Source organism: Chinchilla lanigera, unplaced genomic scaffold (assembly GCF_000276665.1).
Source record: "Chinchilla lanigera isolate Chin_1 unplaced genomic scaffold, ChiLan1.0 scaffold00123, whole genome shotgun sequence".
In the NCBI taxonomy this organism is placed as follows: domain Eukaryota; kingdom Metazoa; phylum Chordata; class Mammalia; order Rodentia; family Chinchillidae; genus Chinchilla; species Chinchilla lanigera.
In genome coordinates, this window is record NW_004955524.1 from 2695357 (window position 1) to 2709262 (window position 13906).

Here is a 13906-nt window from a genome sequence, read left to right on the forward strand (position 1 = left end):
CAGAATACTTGGGACGGGGGGTGGCCCTGGGGTCCCGGGTGATGATGTCTCACGGTGGTGAAACCGAGGCCCAGAGTGGGTTGCTGAAGCCTCCCGGCAAGGCAGCGCCGTGACACGGGCAGACGGGCTGCGCAGGGCAGTCCCGGGGGACAGGCGCAAGTCCGGCCAGCCCTGCACCGACGCACTGGGGGGCGTCACCCACTCCAGATTTGAATGGATCAAAGTCGAGGTCCGGAGAGGCCACATCCCTTGCTCAAGGCCGCTGAGCTGGGGGGCGGGTGGGGCCCTCCTGGCCCCAACATGGCCTGCAGACTGGATACCCCACCCCGCCTAAGGCTCAGCACTGGTAGGAAGAGACCCTTCCAGTGTCCACTGGTGACCTTTATTAGCGGACATCGCGATGCTTGACAGGAGCCAGGCGCTAGAGGCCCATTTCCAGGCGGGAAACCCAGAGCCGGGCCCTGCGGCCCGCGAGCACAGCACCGGGAACAGAGCCAGCGCAGCCGAACGCGGGAGTCAGGTGGGAGGGCGTGGCCTCTGCCCCACGAAATACTCAGCCGGGCTCTGCGACCCGAGAGGGGCGGATTGGTGACGGCCCACTCACGAGCTGCCGGGCGACACTGGACGACAACTACGGGGCCACCCCATACCTCCCCTCGGGTCCCCAGCCTCGACGCGGTCCCGGCAGGGACAGGACTGCGCGGCGGATGCGTGCAAGGGGTCACGGTGCCAGGTCGCCCTTCTGGCCGGTCCACAGCTCCCGGAGCTCGACGTGGCAGCCCAGGTCCCGGAGGGCGGCCTTGGCCACGTCCTCGCAGTCCTGGTGGGCCGCCCGCGCCTGCGCGATGAGCGCCTCCGCGCCCAGGTCCAGGAGGGGCTTGGAGAAGGCCTGGCTCCTGGACACCAGGTTGCGGATGAGCATGCAGGCCTGTTTCTGTGGAGAGGGGAAGTGAGGCGGGGCAGGCGGGTCTCGGGCCGGGCTCCCCTCTGCCCGCGGGGCCTCGCAGCATGACGGCTGTGCACCGTAAGGCTGGGGTGCAGCTCAGCAGCAGGGCACTTGCCTGGCATGCATGAGACCCCGGGGTCCAGCCCTAGCCCCGGAAAAAGTAGAAAGGAGAAAACGCCAACTAAACAGAAGGAACCAGGGGACAGACAAGGGGACAGACGGCCCGCCCGGGCAGAGCACAGCGGGTCAGGAGATGGGAAGGGTGGAGGCCCTGCGGGCGGAGTGGGGGCGTGGCAGGGAAGGGCAGGGAAGGGCAGGGCTTCCCCGCTGGCCTCCCGATGCCCACCTGCACGCCGGCCTCCTGTGGGTGCGCCTTCATCGCCCGCAGGGCCGCCTGGGCGCCACCGCCCTCCATGATGAGCCGGCTGTTCTCCGGCTTGCGCAGCGCCAGCACGCACAGGGCCGCGCAGCTCTGCTCGCACACCTGCGGGCGGCACGGACGCTGGGGCGCGCCACCCGGACCCCACCCTCCGCGGGCTCCCAAGGGGCCTCCGTGAGCTCGTGGGGGACAGCACGGACAGCGCTGCAGGTGGTGAGTCCTGCGGGGCTTCCTGGGCTGCGGGGGACAATTCCGGGCACCCAGGGCCAGCACCTGGCAGCCCAGCTCCCCTCGCCCTGGCCCTGCCCTGGAAGCGGCCAGAGCCTCACGCGGGCCGAGCCCGGCCAGGCCCCACACTGCCCGCCCTGTGTGCCGCGTCGGTACCTGGGGGCTGGCCAGGTGCTGCGTCATGGCGGCCACGATAGCCTCTGACCCGCCGGCGCGGACGATGGCGTCCTTCACGTCGTCATTGCCCGCGATGGCCCGCAGGGCGCTCAGCACCTGCTTCACGAGGTCCTGCGAGGGGGCGAGGCCCGGTCACCCCGACACCAGCCCGTCCCGCCCTGTGCCTGGGGCAGCCCTCGCGCACGGATCTGGACCACGGTGCCAGCGGCAGCAGGGAGCCTTTCCCGCCAGCCTCGGCGGGCAGGGCACCCTGGCTGCCCCCGCCCAGAGGGACTCGCTGGGGCTGGGGCCCTGGCTGCGCCGACAGCTTCCCGTCCACGCCCTCCCCGCTCCTCTAGAAAGCGGGTGCGGAGAACAGCGAGCGGTGGCTGGCTGGGACCCAGGGGGACAGGAGCTTCGTGAGTCAGGAGCTTGGGGAACCAGCTCGGGTTTGCCCCCGCGAGGCGCAGGCCCCACCTGGTGGTCGTTGCAGCTGCCCAGCAGGGTCACCAGGACGTCGAGGCCCCCGAGGTCCACCACCTCCTGGCAGAACTCATTGCGCACGGCCAGGCGGGCCAGGGTGCTGCAGAGCTCGCCCAGGACGCCGGGGTGGTCGGAGAACGCTGCGGGAGAGGGGCGCAGTCAGTGCGGCCGCAGCGCCCCCTGCTGGCTGTTGCAGGCGCGGTGAGCCCCCCACCCTAACCCGGGCCCCGCTACAAATAAACTCGAGACCACTGATGACAGCGCCTAAAGCAAACCGGAATAGGCCACAGGCCAACGCGGGAGATTATTTTTCCCACTGTGCAGTGGGAACGACTTTTCCAGGTGCAACCAGTAGCTACAGTGGGACACACGGACTGAGCTGACGGGCACAGAGCACAGTGGCGCCCGCACACAGCTCACATCCAAGGTCGGTGACGTGCAAGGTGTCACCTGCCTGGGCTCTCTGGAAGTGCTGTGGTGCGTTCTGTGGCTGGGGCGGAGGATACTGACTGCCAGGGATGGAACCTAGGCCTCGCCCATGCTAGGAAGCATTTACCACTGAGCCAGCTGCGCCCCAGCCCTTTAAAAAAATGTTTCTAGATGGAGTCTCTCACTAAGCTGCCCTCAGCCTCCTGAGCAGCTGGAGCAGCGGGTGCGTCTCTGCGGATCGGCCTCTTCCAGTCAGCTGAAGGCCTGCAGAAGCAAGAGCACACCACCGCTTGTACACAACAATCTCAGCCGGCTGCACAGCTACTCAGGAGGCTGAGGCAGGAGAATCACAAATTGTAAGCCAGGATGGGCAATGTAGCAAGAACCTATTTCAAAATAAAACATTAGCATGGTGCACACCTGTAATCCCAGCTACTTAGGAGGCTGAGGCAGGAGGATGGCAAATTCAAAGTCAACCTGGGCAACTTATCTCAAAATAAAAAACTAAAAGAGGGCTAGGGGTGCAGCTCTGTGGTGGAGTGCTTGCCTAGCATGTGTAAGACCCTAGGTTCCATCCCCAACATGGCCAGAAAAAGAAAAAAGACTTCATATAAAAACACATATGCAGGGCTGGGGATTTAGATCAGCAGCACAGTGCCTGCCTGGCAAGCGCAAGGTTGTGGGTTCGATTCCCGGTACTGGAAAAAAAAAACAACAAAAGAAACACCCCAAATTGAAACACATACGCAGCCGGGCATGGTGGTGCATGCCTGTAATCTCAGCACTCGGGAGGCTGAGGCAGGAGGATCGTTGCGAGTTCGAGGACAGCTTGGGCTACAAAGTGAGCTCAAGGTCAGCCTGAACTGCATAGCGAGACCCTGTCTCAAAAAGACAAAAAAAGAAAAAACAACCACATAGGCTACCAGTCTGTGTCTCTGGGAAGGCTGACTAATTCAAGCTGCTATAAATACACAGGAAAGATACAAACTACTTAGAAAAGCAGCCTGACTTGCAGATGCTCAGGACTTGTTTTGATTCTCTCCAGAGGCATGGAGGGGAAACCGAGGCAGGCCAGCCTCCCAGCAGATGGGGCAGAATCCCACAGAGGCCTGGCCCCAGGGCAGAGCCAGGGGCAGGTGGGGACAGGAACTGGTTCTCTAGTGGGGCTCCGTCAGGCCTGTTTCAGGGGGTGGGGAGGGCAGGAGGCAGAAACCAGGGACTGCCTGTGATAGCTCTGCGGTCATCCTGGAGCCAGGCACACATATTGCACGAGGGTTTACGGCCAAGTACAAAGTGTACATTTTGTAGGGATGAGCATCTGTGCGTGCATGATACTAAGACCTGAACCCAGGGCCTTTGCACTGAACTACAGTCCATTTACTTTGAGACAAGGTGGCCGCAAATTGCCCAGGCTGGTCTTGAACTTGGGCTCTTCCTGCTTCAGCCTCCAGAGCACAGCATGACAGGTATATACCACCATTGCTGGCTCGTTTTGATTTCTCTGTGAGGCTGGGGATGGAACCCGTGGCCTTGTCCATGCTGGGCCAGCATTCTGTCCCTGAGCACCATTTCCAGGCCATCAGCAAGTGTAACCTCCACCTGGCCCCACCACAGCAGCTGCGAACAGATTCCCCTCCCCATCCAGTCAGTGCTGGCCTGGAGTCCCTCAGAGCCACAGGGCACATCAGACGCCTCCTGTCAGCCTGCCACGTGGGCAGGACCACGTCTTGGGAAACAGCCCTGGAGCTGGACACCTGACGCCGTGCCGAGCCCCGACTGTCTTTTCTGTGGTCCCGGGAGGGAACCCAGGCCTTGTCCTCGCTGAGCACAGGCCCCCCGGGCCGCGCCCGCCCACCCGCTCTCCCCTGGCCACGGTGGCCCCTGCCCCCATTTCACTGGCTCGGGCTGGGATTTAGCTCAGCGGTACAGTGCCTGCCTGGCAAGCGCGAGGTCATGACTTCGATTCCCGGTACCGGAAAAAAAACAATAAGTGAACAGTTTCACTGGCTCACGTGGCCGCGGCTCCCACCTTTGGCTGCGTCGATGAGGACCTGCAAGCCTCGGTTCTCCTGCACGATCATCTTGGCGTGGTCATGAGCGCGGCCGAAGGGCACGCGGATGTCATCATCGAAGGTCATGACTCGCAGGGCCCCGCAGGCCTCCCTGACCACGTCGGCGTGGCAGCCGTGCCGGGCGATGGCGCCGGTCAGCAGGGGCAGCGCACCAGCCTTCACCAGGGCCTGCCGGTTCCGCTCGTGCTTCAGGCAGGCGTGGCGCACGCAGCGGATCCCGGAGCAGGTCACATCGGCCTCGTCGGCGTTCTGGGCCAGCGTGGCCACCAGCAGCTGCACACCATCGGCGTCCAGGAGGTCGGGCTGGCCATCAGTGAGTACCGCCAGGGCACCAAGGGCCTGGCGCAGGAGGCCCCGGTCGCCCGAGGCTGCCAGCTTGCAGGCGGCCAGGATGGCAGGGTAGGCCCCCTTCTGGGCCGCCAGGAAGCGGCAGGCCCTGTGCTCGTGGCACTGCTCACAGAAGCGGGCCAGGTGGGCGGACACCTCCTGGCGGTGCGAGCCAGCCACGGCCTCCCGCAGGTCATCCAGGGCCTGGGAAAGGGGACAGTACTGAGCTGCACCCCCACCCCTTTTCTATTTTTTATTTTGAGATAGGGCCTCACCAGGTTGCCAAGTTGCCCAGGCTGGGCTCAAACTTGCAGTCCTCCTACCTCAGCCTCCTAAAGGGCTGGGGTTATGGACGTGCACAACTGCACGGGGTTCAATAGGTATCTTTGCCTCACGAGTGAAAGGCAGAAGGAACGGACAAGAGAGAGGCAGTTTTCAGAGACCTGTGCAGGCGGGGCTTGGCAGGACCCCCGCGGGGACGAAGCTTTATCTTTCTTGCCTGGGCCTCAGTCTGCCCAGCGCCAGCCTTGAGGGTGACTTTAAACAGGAGGGAAGCAGCTGACGCCGCCACCAAGCCCCACTCCGCCCCGCCCCTGCGTGCCGTCTCCCTGCACCCTCCTCCCTCTGGGAGGCCAGAGGAACCGCCGAACCCTCGGCCCGGGGCCCTAACTGGAGTCCGCCAGGCACAGGGCACCCGGTCTAGGCATGGCGGCCTTGCCAGCCTCCGACACACAGCTGGTTGCCAGTGCCGGCTGGCTGGCACCCTGGGAGGACGGGGGCCCTCGGGCCTGCGCGGCGAGGGGACCCCACGCGGTGACGAGGCCCCACTGCGGCCGCCTGCCCTACCTGCCCCACAGCGTGCACGGGCTCCAGGGCGCCTTCGGCAGCGGCCTTGGGCGCCACCTTCAGGACGGTGCTCAGATCCACGCCTGCAGGGAGACAGGGACACCGAAGACAGGCTCGCGCCGCCCTCTGGGCCGTCCTGGGAGTCCCACCCGTCCCCTGCTGGGTCACCCCACTCGGGGACGTCCACAGCCTTCCAGCTTTCAACCCCGTACCCCTGAGCCCAGTCCAGCCGACAGGGCACCGTGGCAGCGTGGCCGTGGTGAGCTGAGCTGCCCCCACACGCTGCCTCCCACAGGAGCCGAGGGCCCTCAGACGCCTGGCCCCACGGCCCTGCTGTCCAGGCGCCTCCCTGTGGACCACACGGGAAACGGCACTGGTCGCCAGCCATCTGCCCGGGTCTGCGGAGGCCGGGTCTCCGGACCCCCCTCACTGCGCCCCCCACAGCCACCCCTCCCACCGCCGGTGACACCCTTTGTGACCCCACGCCCAGGCTGAGCCGCGGAGGACAGAGAGGCACCTGCGCCAGGGGACGGGTGACGGCTGGGGAGAGCTGCCTGCAGGCTCCCGGGCCCTGGCTGGGGTGAGCGGCCGCCTGACCTTGCAGCTCAAACTGCTCCACTGCCTCCCTCAGGGCGTCCTCTGGCCCCATCTCGAACTCCTCCATGTTCTCTCGCACGGCTGCATCGAAGGTCTCCTGCGTGATGTGCCGGGAGGCCATCTGTGCCTGCAGCTGAGAAGGTGACCGGCGCCTCAGCAGGACACGCAGCGGCACCGGGCCCAGCTGGGAGGATGCGCCCCGCAGGGCCCCCCACAGCCTCGGAAACGCAAAGCTAGATCCCAGGAGGGGGGCGGCTTGCTGTGCTTGGGGCTTCCGAAGTGCCAAGAGGGCAGCGTGTGCAGACCCAGAAGCTAGGCAAGCACTCCCCACTGAGCCACACCCCTAGCCCGATCACTATGTTATCCAAGAAGCTGGGCGCGGAGGCGCACACCCGTCATCCCAGCACTCAGCAGGCTGAGGCAGGAGGATCACTGAGAGTTTGAGGCCAGCCTGGGGTACATAGTAAGTCAAGGCCAGCCTGAACTACACAGCAAGACATCGTCTCAAAAACACAAAACAAAACAAAACGAAAAGTATTTTACCCAAGAAAGTCCAATTGACAATACACTGTATGTCTTTGTAATAAAAAAAAAAAATTCAGTAGCACATACCCTGGGAGGCTGAAGCAGGAGGACTGCAAATTAAAGCAGAGACTGAGCAACTTAGTGACTTTATGAGACCCTGTCTCAAAACAAAAAATAACAAAGGGCCGGGGGATGGAGCTCAGCATGAAGGCCCTGGGCGCCATCTCCAGTGCTGCAGAACAGATGTGAGCAGGAAGCACCGCCCGACGCTTGCCTCTGCGCTCAGAGTGCGCACGCGCTGTGATGAGCGTGCGGCTGTGCGTGTGCGAGGACTTGGGGGGTGACCGACCCTACAGTGCGATAAGCACGCGGCGTGTGCCACAACGCCTATCTTAGACCCTTCCAAGAAACTCGCAAAATAACCGCATTTTAGAAAGAAAAAATACAGAGAAAAATGCATTTTCCCCACAGGACCAGCACGAGTTCTCCGTGCACCGCACAGGATCCGCGCACGCTGCGTGCACCAAACTCCCCGGCACACGCGAGGACGCCTGCGGCTTCCGGCTCACGCGGACCCTGCCGGGTGCTGCGCTCCAGAGCGGCCGCACGGGCCCGCACCTGCCTGTGCCTCGCTCCGCTGTCCGCACTCGGATGCCCGCTCGACTCCCCGCTGCTTCTCGAGTCCCAGCACTGCCCACCGCCATCCCCCCACCCACCATGTCCTCAGGGGTGCGGGCCGCGGAAGGAAGACCCGCACTGGCGGCACGGCTGCAGCTCCCAGCGTACGCTTTGCACGAGCGCCCCCCTGACGTGCTGTGAATCCGATCAGTGCTGAGTAAGCCGCTGCACTCAGGAGACTGCTCAACTCTTGGGTCCTTGTTTGGCAGATGGGCCGACTCCCTTTGGCCCCTCCAAGCCCCGGGGTGACCGAACTCAGGGGGCCTTTTGGCCTCGAGAGTGACTTCTGTGTCCGCTGGTAACAAAAACACTATTTGGTGTTTCGTTTTGCTTTACTTGGACAAGGTCTCACTATGCAGTTCAGACTGGCCTCAGACTCATGAGGATCCTCCTGCCTCAGCCTCCCTCCCAGATGCCACTACACCTGGCTGCAAAACACTCCCATATTGGAAAACTGTTCAGTCAAACCACCTTTGCTCGAGAACTGTCTACCTTCTAGCTGAGATGGACCTTAAGGGGAGTCCACGCTGCAAGAGAAAAGTTCGCTGGTGTTCAGGAGGAAAATGGTACTGGTCATGTTACTCTGGAACTATTTTGCTCTGTGTTCAGCAGCAGGGCTTCTGGGAGCTGACTGGAGAATGCACCTCTGTATTCATCAATCCCGGAGAATCCCCCGGGGGTGCAGTTAGGAGGTAGCCCGGCCAGAAGGGGGGGGCGGGGGGGCGGGGCCCGGGCCCAGAAGTGCAGCTGCAGCCTCCCTGGCTTCCCGCCGCAGTGCTGCAGCCCTTTCCTCTCCCAAGCCCTCCCACTGGCAGTTTGCACCTTGCAGCCCCGGCCCAGGACTGAAGCCTTGAGCCCAAATTACCCTCTCCTCCCCAAGCGGTGGGCGTCGGGTGTTTCATCCCAGCACGAGAAAGTGACTGAGACACGTGCAAACATCCGTACAGAACAAAACGTGCGTGACTTGTGTCACCTATCAAGGAAACCTCAGTGAGGGTGGCGGGAGGATCTAGGAACTCCTGCATCTGAACTGAAACATAAACATGAACTCAAGATGTACTGTTTTGTACGCAAACACAGCCCAATGTCCTAGTAATACTAAAATGCCAGAAGACGGCACAGGAGGGCCGGGCACCCGGACACCAGCTCTGGGTCCCTCAACATCATTTCCTGCACAGAGGCCCTGGGCCTCCTGGGAGAAAGGCCCCTCCTGGGTCTGAGCCTAACCTAACCCTCAGCATATGTGTAGTTTGGCCGGGCGTGGTGGCACACCCTCATCCCAGCACTTGGGAGGCTGAGGCAGGAGGATTGTGGAGAGTTCCAGGCCAGCCTGGGCTACGTAGTGAGTTCAGCCAGAACCTGTTTCGAAAACCAAACCAAATCAAAACAAACTAGTCCCACTTATACAGGAAGCTGAGGCAGGAGGATCACATGAGTCCAGGAGTTCCAGACCAGCCTGGACAACATAGAGAGGCCCCTGTCAACAAACCAAAACACCAACTTTTGAAAAAGTAATGGATATCAAAATCAAAATGTGTTCACACTACTAAAACAAACCCAGCAGATTTTTCTGAAAACTGGCCCTTCAAGAGTCTGGCACTAAGATAATTGTACCATTAATTTCTATTGGTTCATGGAAAGGAACAATTATTGCTTATATTGTTTGATCAATTTTGCATGCCTGTATCTGGTAATCCGAGCAACCACTTTGAAAATAACAATACACTGTAAGGGGCTGGGGATTTAGCTCAGCGGCACAGCGCCTGCCTGGCAAGTGCAAGGTTGCGAGTTTGATTCCCGGTACCAGAAAAAAAAAAAAGCACTATAAAAAGCATTGCTAATTTCCTATCATCTTGTTTTCAAATTTTGTACCATTTTTATTTGTTTCCCTCTTTAAAATAAAAACAATTTTAAAAAAAGAATCCAGCACTCTGGGGTCAGGAATTTAGCTCAGTGGCACCTGCCTGGCAAGCATGAGGTCCTGTGTTCAATTCCCCGTACCTGAAAAAAAAGAAAAGAAAAGAAAAGGAAAGAAAAGAAAAGAATGTAGCTCTAGGGGAAGGGGTGTAGCTTGGCCAGTATGTGCCAGGCCCTGGCTTACATTCTCAGCACCAAAAAGCACATTTTTTAATCCAGCCCGTCTCTATGAGGGGTGCTAGGTCATACAGGGAGGACGAGGAAAGGTTCTGCTTCCAATACCTGCTGATTGGCCAGCAGGCAGATCAAGAGGATAAAACCCAGGGCTGCAGGCCACTGGGGGAACCAAGGGGACTGTGACAAAGAAGTGGGCAGGAACCACATCCACAGCTAGATCTCACTTCATCCGAAGAGAAGCCTTAGTCAGGTGTGGTGGCACATGCCGATCGTTTCAACTACTCAGGAGGCTGAGGCAGGAGGGTCCAAAGTGTGAGCGCAGCCTGGATGACTTAGCAAAACCTTGTCTCACAATAAGGTGAACAGGACCGGAGATGCAGCTCAGTGCAGAGGCCTGGATCTGTCCTCAGTACCACAGAGGATAAAGGAGAGAAAGAAAACAACTGACAACATCTGATTCTGAACCAAGAACAAAATGCACCCTGGCTCAAAATAAAAATAAAAAAGGGCTGGGGATGCAGCTCAGTGCAGAGATCCCCAGTATGAAAAGCAAGACAAAAAAAAAAAAAAGAAAGAAAGAGAAAAAGAAAAGGAAGATGAAATAAAACAACCCGTAGCAAGAGTGTCATTAACACCGTGCATCTGCCACCCCCTTATAACAAAGGGTACCAAACCGCAGGCTCAGAGCCTAGCAGAGGTTAACAATTTTTAAAATTTTACTTGTTTTACTATATTTGCCTTGTTTTGTTTTGTTTACAGTCATACCAACTTTCCATTCTGGAACTGATTATTGTTTCCATTTAAAATACATCTCTAGGGCTGGGGATACAGCTCAGTGGCACAGTGCCTTGCTTGGCAAGTACAAGGTCCTGAGTTAATTTCCAGTACCAAAAAAAAAACGAAAAATCCCCTTTTGCGGCCAGGTCTGATGGTACACACCGGTCATCCCAGCACTCGGGAGGCTGAGGCAGGAGAATCATCAATGTGAGCTCAAGGCCAGCCTGGATTGTAGAGCAAAACTCTGTCTCAAAAAAAAAAAAAAAAACAAAAAATCTCCTTTTACTACTTGAAAGGCTGAGGCAGCACGGTGAAGCAGGAGGGAATTTAAGCCCAGCCTGGGCAACTTAGCAAGATCCTACCTCAACTGTTTTTTGTCTTTTTGAGACAGGATCTCGCTATGCAGTTCAGGCTGGCCTTGAACTCATGGTGGCTTTGAACTTGAGGCGATCCTCATGCCTCAGCCTCCTGAGGCTGGGAGTGCTGGGATTACAGGCATGCGCCACCATGCCCGGTGGAATCTGCCACACTGATCTGTGTATCTGTATACAGCTACTTTTGAGTGTGTCTCAGGTATATGATCTCGCCCCTCCTAATAACATCGGCATGTATTTTAAAAGGGTCTTGTCTTGTATACCACAGCACAAATCAATTTTTTTTCTTTTTTTAGCTAGGGTCTTACCAAGTCACTAAATTTCCCAGACTAGTCTTGAACTTGAATCCTCCGCCTCAGCCTCTCAGAGTGTTGCAATTATGTGTGTACCACCATGTTTGGCTACAAGTCAAACTTCACACAGGAAATTTACCACTGATACAATATTATTGCTATTACTACTATCATTATTATTGTTGGCAATGGAAAGGGAACCCAAAGCCCACGAAGTAGCCAAGTGTTCTACCACGGAGCTTTACCTCCGGCATATACTATTTTCTAATATGCAGTCAGTGATCTGCTTTCTTTTTTGTTTTTTCTAGTACTGGGAATTGAACTCACAACCTCGTGCTTGCCAGACAGGCGCTGTGCCGCTGAGCTAAATCCCCAGCCCCCCACTTTTCAATTGTACAAATACTGTCTTTAGGACCATTTGTTTTTTCCTCTTTTAACAATTTGGGTTTATTTTCTTTTTCTTTTCTTTTTTTTTGGTACTGGGAATCGAACTCAGGACCTCGCGCTTGCCAGGCAGGCGCTGTGCTGCTGAGCTATAACTCTGGTCCCTGGGTTTATTTTCTTCTCTTGTCCATTCTAGAATCACACATCATGAAGTCTGTGTGTGGACACGGGGCGGGGGACGTGTGCTACAATAGCGGTACAAGAACCTGGCAAAGGCTCCCGGGTAATTTTAGGCCATGTGGGAAATGGGCACTCTGGGCGATGGTCCGTCTGGGGGCGGTGACACAAGATGTGAACATTCCATCTGTGCCCTGGGGTGGCGGGCGCGGCCTGTGGGACTCAGATGCCTGGCCCTCCCTGACCCCTCAGGTCCGAGGCGGGGGTGACCTCCCGGCACCCTACGGTGCGCTGGGAAGAGGACTGCATAGAGGTGGCGCTTAACAAACACCAGGGGTTTGTGCCTCGCTCTGCGCCGAAGCGGTAGATTGGCCAGCATGTTTCCGGGGGGCACAGGCATCATACTTCCCACCTGCCAGCCCCAGAAGAGCAGGGAGCCCGGGAAGGGTTGCTAAGGATTTCCAGGGTCAAAGGCGAGGAGGGCAGCGATGCTGTTTCCAAGGGCTCCTCAGCGCTGGCGGGCAGGGCTCCGGACACACAGCACATCTCCCAGAGCCCACGGGGGTCCACTGCCAGCATGGGGCCTGGCCACACCCGTGCCACCTCCCCAGCCTCAGGGACCCCGTTCCCAGACTCAAGTCCTCCGCAGGGCTTTCCTAGCTGGCCACTCACAGTCCGTGCTCTCTGGCCCCGCAAAGCCCCCTCTGCCCGTGCGGAGCTCAACAAGCTGGGGTGTCTGGCTCTGACCACCCTGAGCCCAGCCCGCCAGCACACGTGGCCAAGCGGTGGCCGAACGCACAGATCTGAATGCAGCAGCAAGACAGTGCTTGGGGGTGGTCACGGGGACCCAGCCCAGGCCAAAGGCAGGGGAGGTGGCACTGTCAGGGCCTTGTCAGTCAGGAGGATGCTGCTGGCCTGAGCTGGGCGGAAGCAAAAGGGTTACTGAGGCCCCCAGCTGACAGCCAGTATCCCTGCTCACCTGCCCCACGCCTCACCTGCCACCCCTGCGCCTCTCGTCCCCCCACACAGCACCTGCGGGGCCTTGCCAACCCACGAGACCACTGTCACGTCGGGCACCTGCGCAGAACCCTGCAGTGGGTTCCGCCTCCCTCCAGCCTCCTTGCTAGCGCGCTGTCTTCTCATCTTTGCCCGCTGCCCAAAACACGAACTTCAAAACCGCTCTGATCCCAACTACTCGAAGCTGAGGCAGGAAGGACGGAAGCTCGAGGTCAGCCTGAGCAATTGAGCAAGACTTTGTCTCAAGAAAAAAATAAAATAAAAAAAGACAGACGTAGCTCAAGTCCGATCGCCAGTACAGCAAAACTACAAAGCAGACCCAGTCTGCTGAAAGCAGTTCCCGAGCTTACACACGATCACTCTTTTATTATTTGCAAAGCATCACCTGTGTCTACAGCGATTCGGTTCACTTATTTATCCGCCTGTCGGCTTTAGCCGCCTTGCTTCTATGGCGTAGGGCGGAGCCCCAGGAATGAATAAAATGAATGAAAGGAAGCAGACTCCAAGTAAACGAGGGATTTGGGCCCAAGGGGCTTCTGTTATTCTTTCCTTCTCCCAAACCAAGTCCCCGAGAACCGCGCCCCAGTCACCAGCCCTTCCCCACGGCGTCCACTCCCTACTCGGCGCGCGACGGGTATCCGTCGCCCCTGATTCTCACCCAGTCGTCGCAGCCACGTGGGGAAAGGGTGGGGCTCGCAGCTGTCACCCGCCGCGCTGCCTCTGGCCCCTTCCGGCCGCCGTACGCCGCGCAGGCGCAATGGGGCCGAGGCGCCTCCGCCCCTTTTAGCCAGGTAGATCTCTCCGGGAGTAACGAAAGGTGAGCGCAACTGCAGGTAAAGCCAAGAGGGCCACTAATGCGCACCAGCGAGTCGTCTCTGCTGCCTTTTTCGGGCCGCTCACCGTTGTTAATGGTCCCAGTGGGGGCAGTTTTGCGCCTTAGGGAGCGTCCCCTGAGAGGCAGCGGACAGCGCGCCTGCGCAAGAGGGCGAGGCCGCGGCGGTTTGCGTCTGCGCACAAGGGCTCGGCCGCGACCTGCGCCTGCGCGGCGCGGCGCTGCGGAGACCGTTGGCTCATTTACATATCCCCGCCCCGCGCGGCCGCGGCTGAGGAGCCTCGAGCGGCGG

At 59.1% G+C, this 13906-nt stretch overlaps 1 protein-coding gene across 2 annotated transcripts; it reads right to left on the reverse strand.

The window, feature by feature from the left end:
* Nucleotides 1–363: 363 nt before the first annotated feature.
* Nucleotides 364–13807, reverse strand: Armc6 (armadillo repeat containing 6). Of its 2 annotated transcripts, none has more exons than XM_005409611.2 (8): nt 13683–13807; nt 6464–6596; nt 5867–5949; nt 4651–5224; nt 2187–2332; nt 1710–1841; nt 1293–1430; nt 364–934 (listed from the first exon to the last, which is right to left on the reverse strand). In XM_005409611.2, the coding sequence occupies exons 2-8, from the start codon at nt 6582–6584 to the stop codon at nt 722–724; spliced, it is 1407 nt and encodes a 468-aa protein (XP_005409668.1). In that variant the 5' UTR covers nt 6585–6596; nt 13683–13807; the 3' UTR covers nt 364–721. The 2 variants fall into 2 exon arrangements, with proteins under 2 accessions (XP_005409668.1, XP_005409667.1); XM_005409610.2 differs by having other exon boundaries at nt 13441–13806.
* Between the last annotated feature and the right edge of the window lie 99 nt (nt 13808–13906).

Excerpts from the sequence above, each read along its gene's own strand:
- Armc6 (XM_005409611.2), bottom strand. The coding sequence starts at position 6,584 with ATGGCCTCCCGGCACATCACGCAGGAGACCTTCGATGCAGCCGTGCGA. Across the intron at positions 5,225-5,866 it reads CCGTGCACGCTGTGGGGCAG|GCCCTGGATGACCTGCGGGA; the intron begins GTAGGGCAGGCG and ends CCCCTTTCCCAG. Across the intron at positions 1,431-1,709 it reads AGCACCTGGCCAGCCCCCAG|GTGTGCGAGCAGAGCTGCGC; the intron begins GTACCGACGCGG and ends TGCCGCCCGCAG.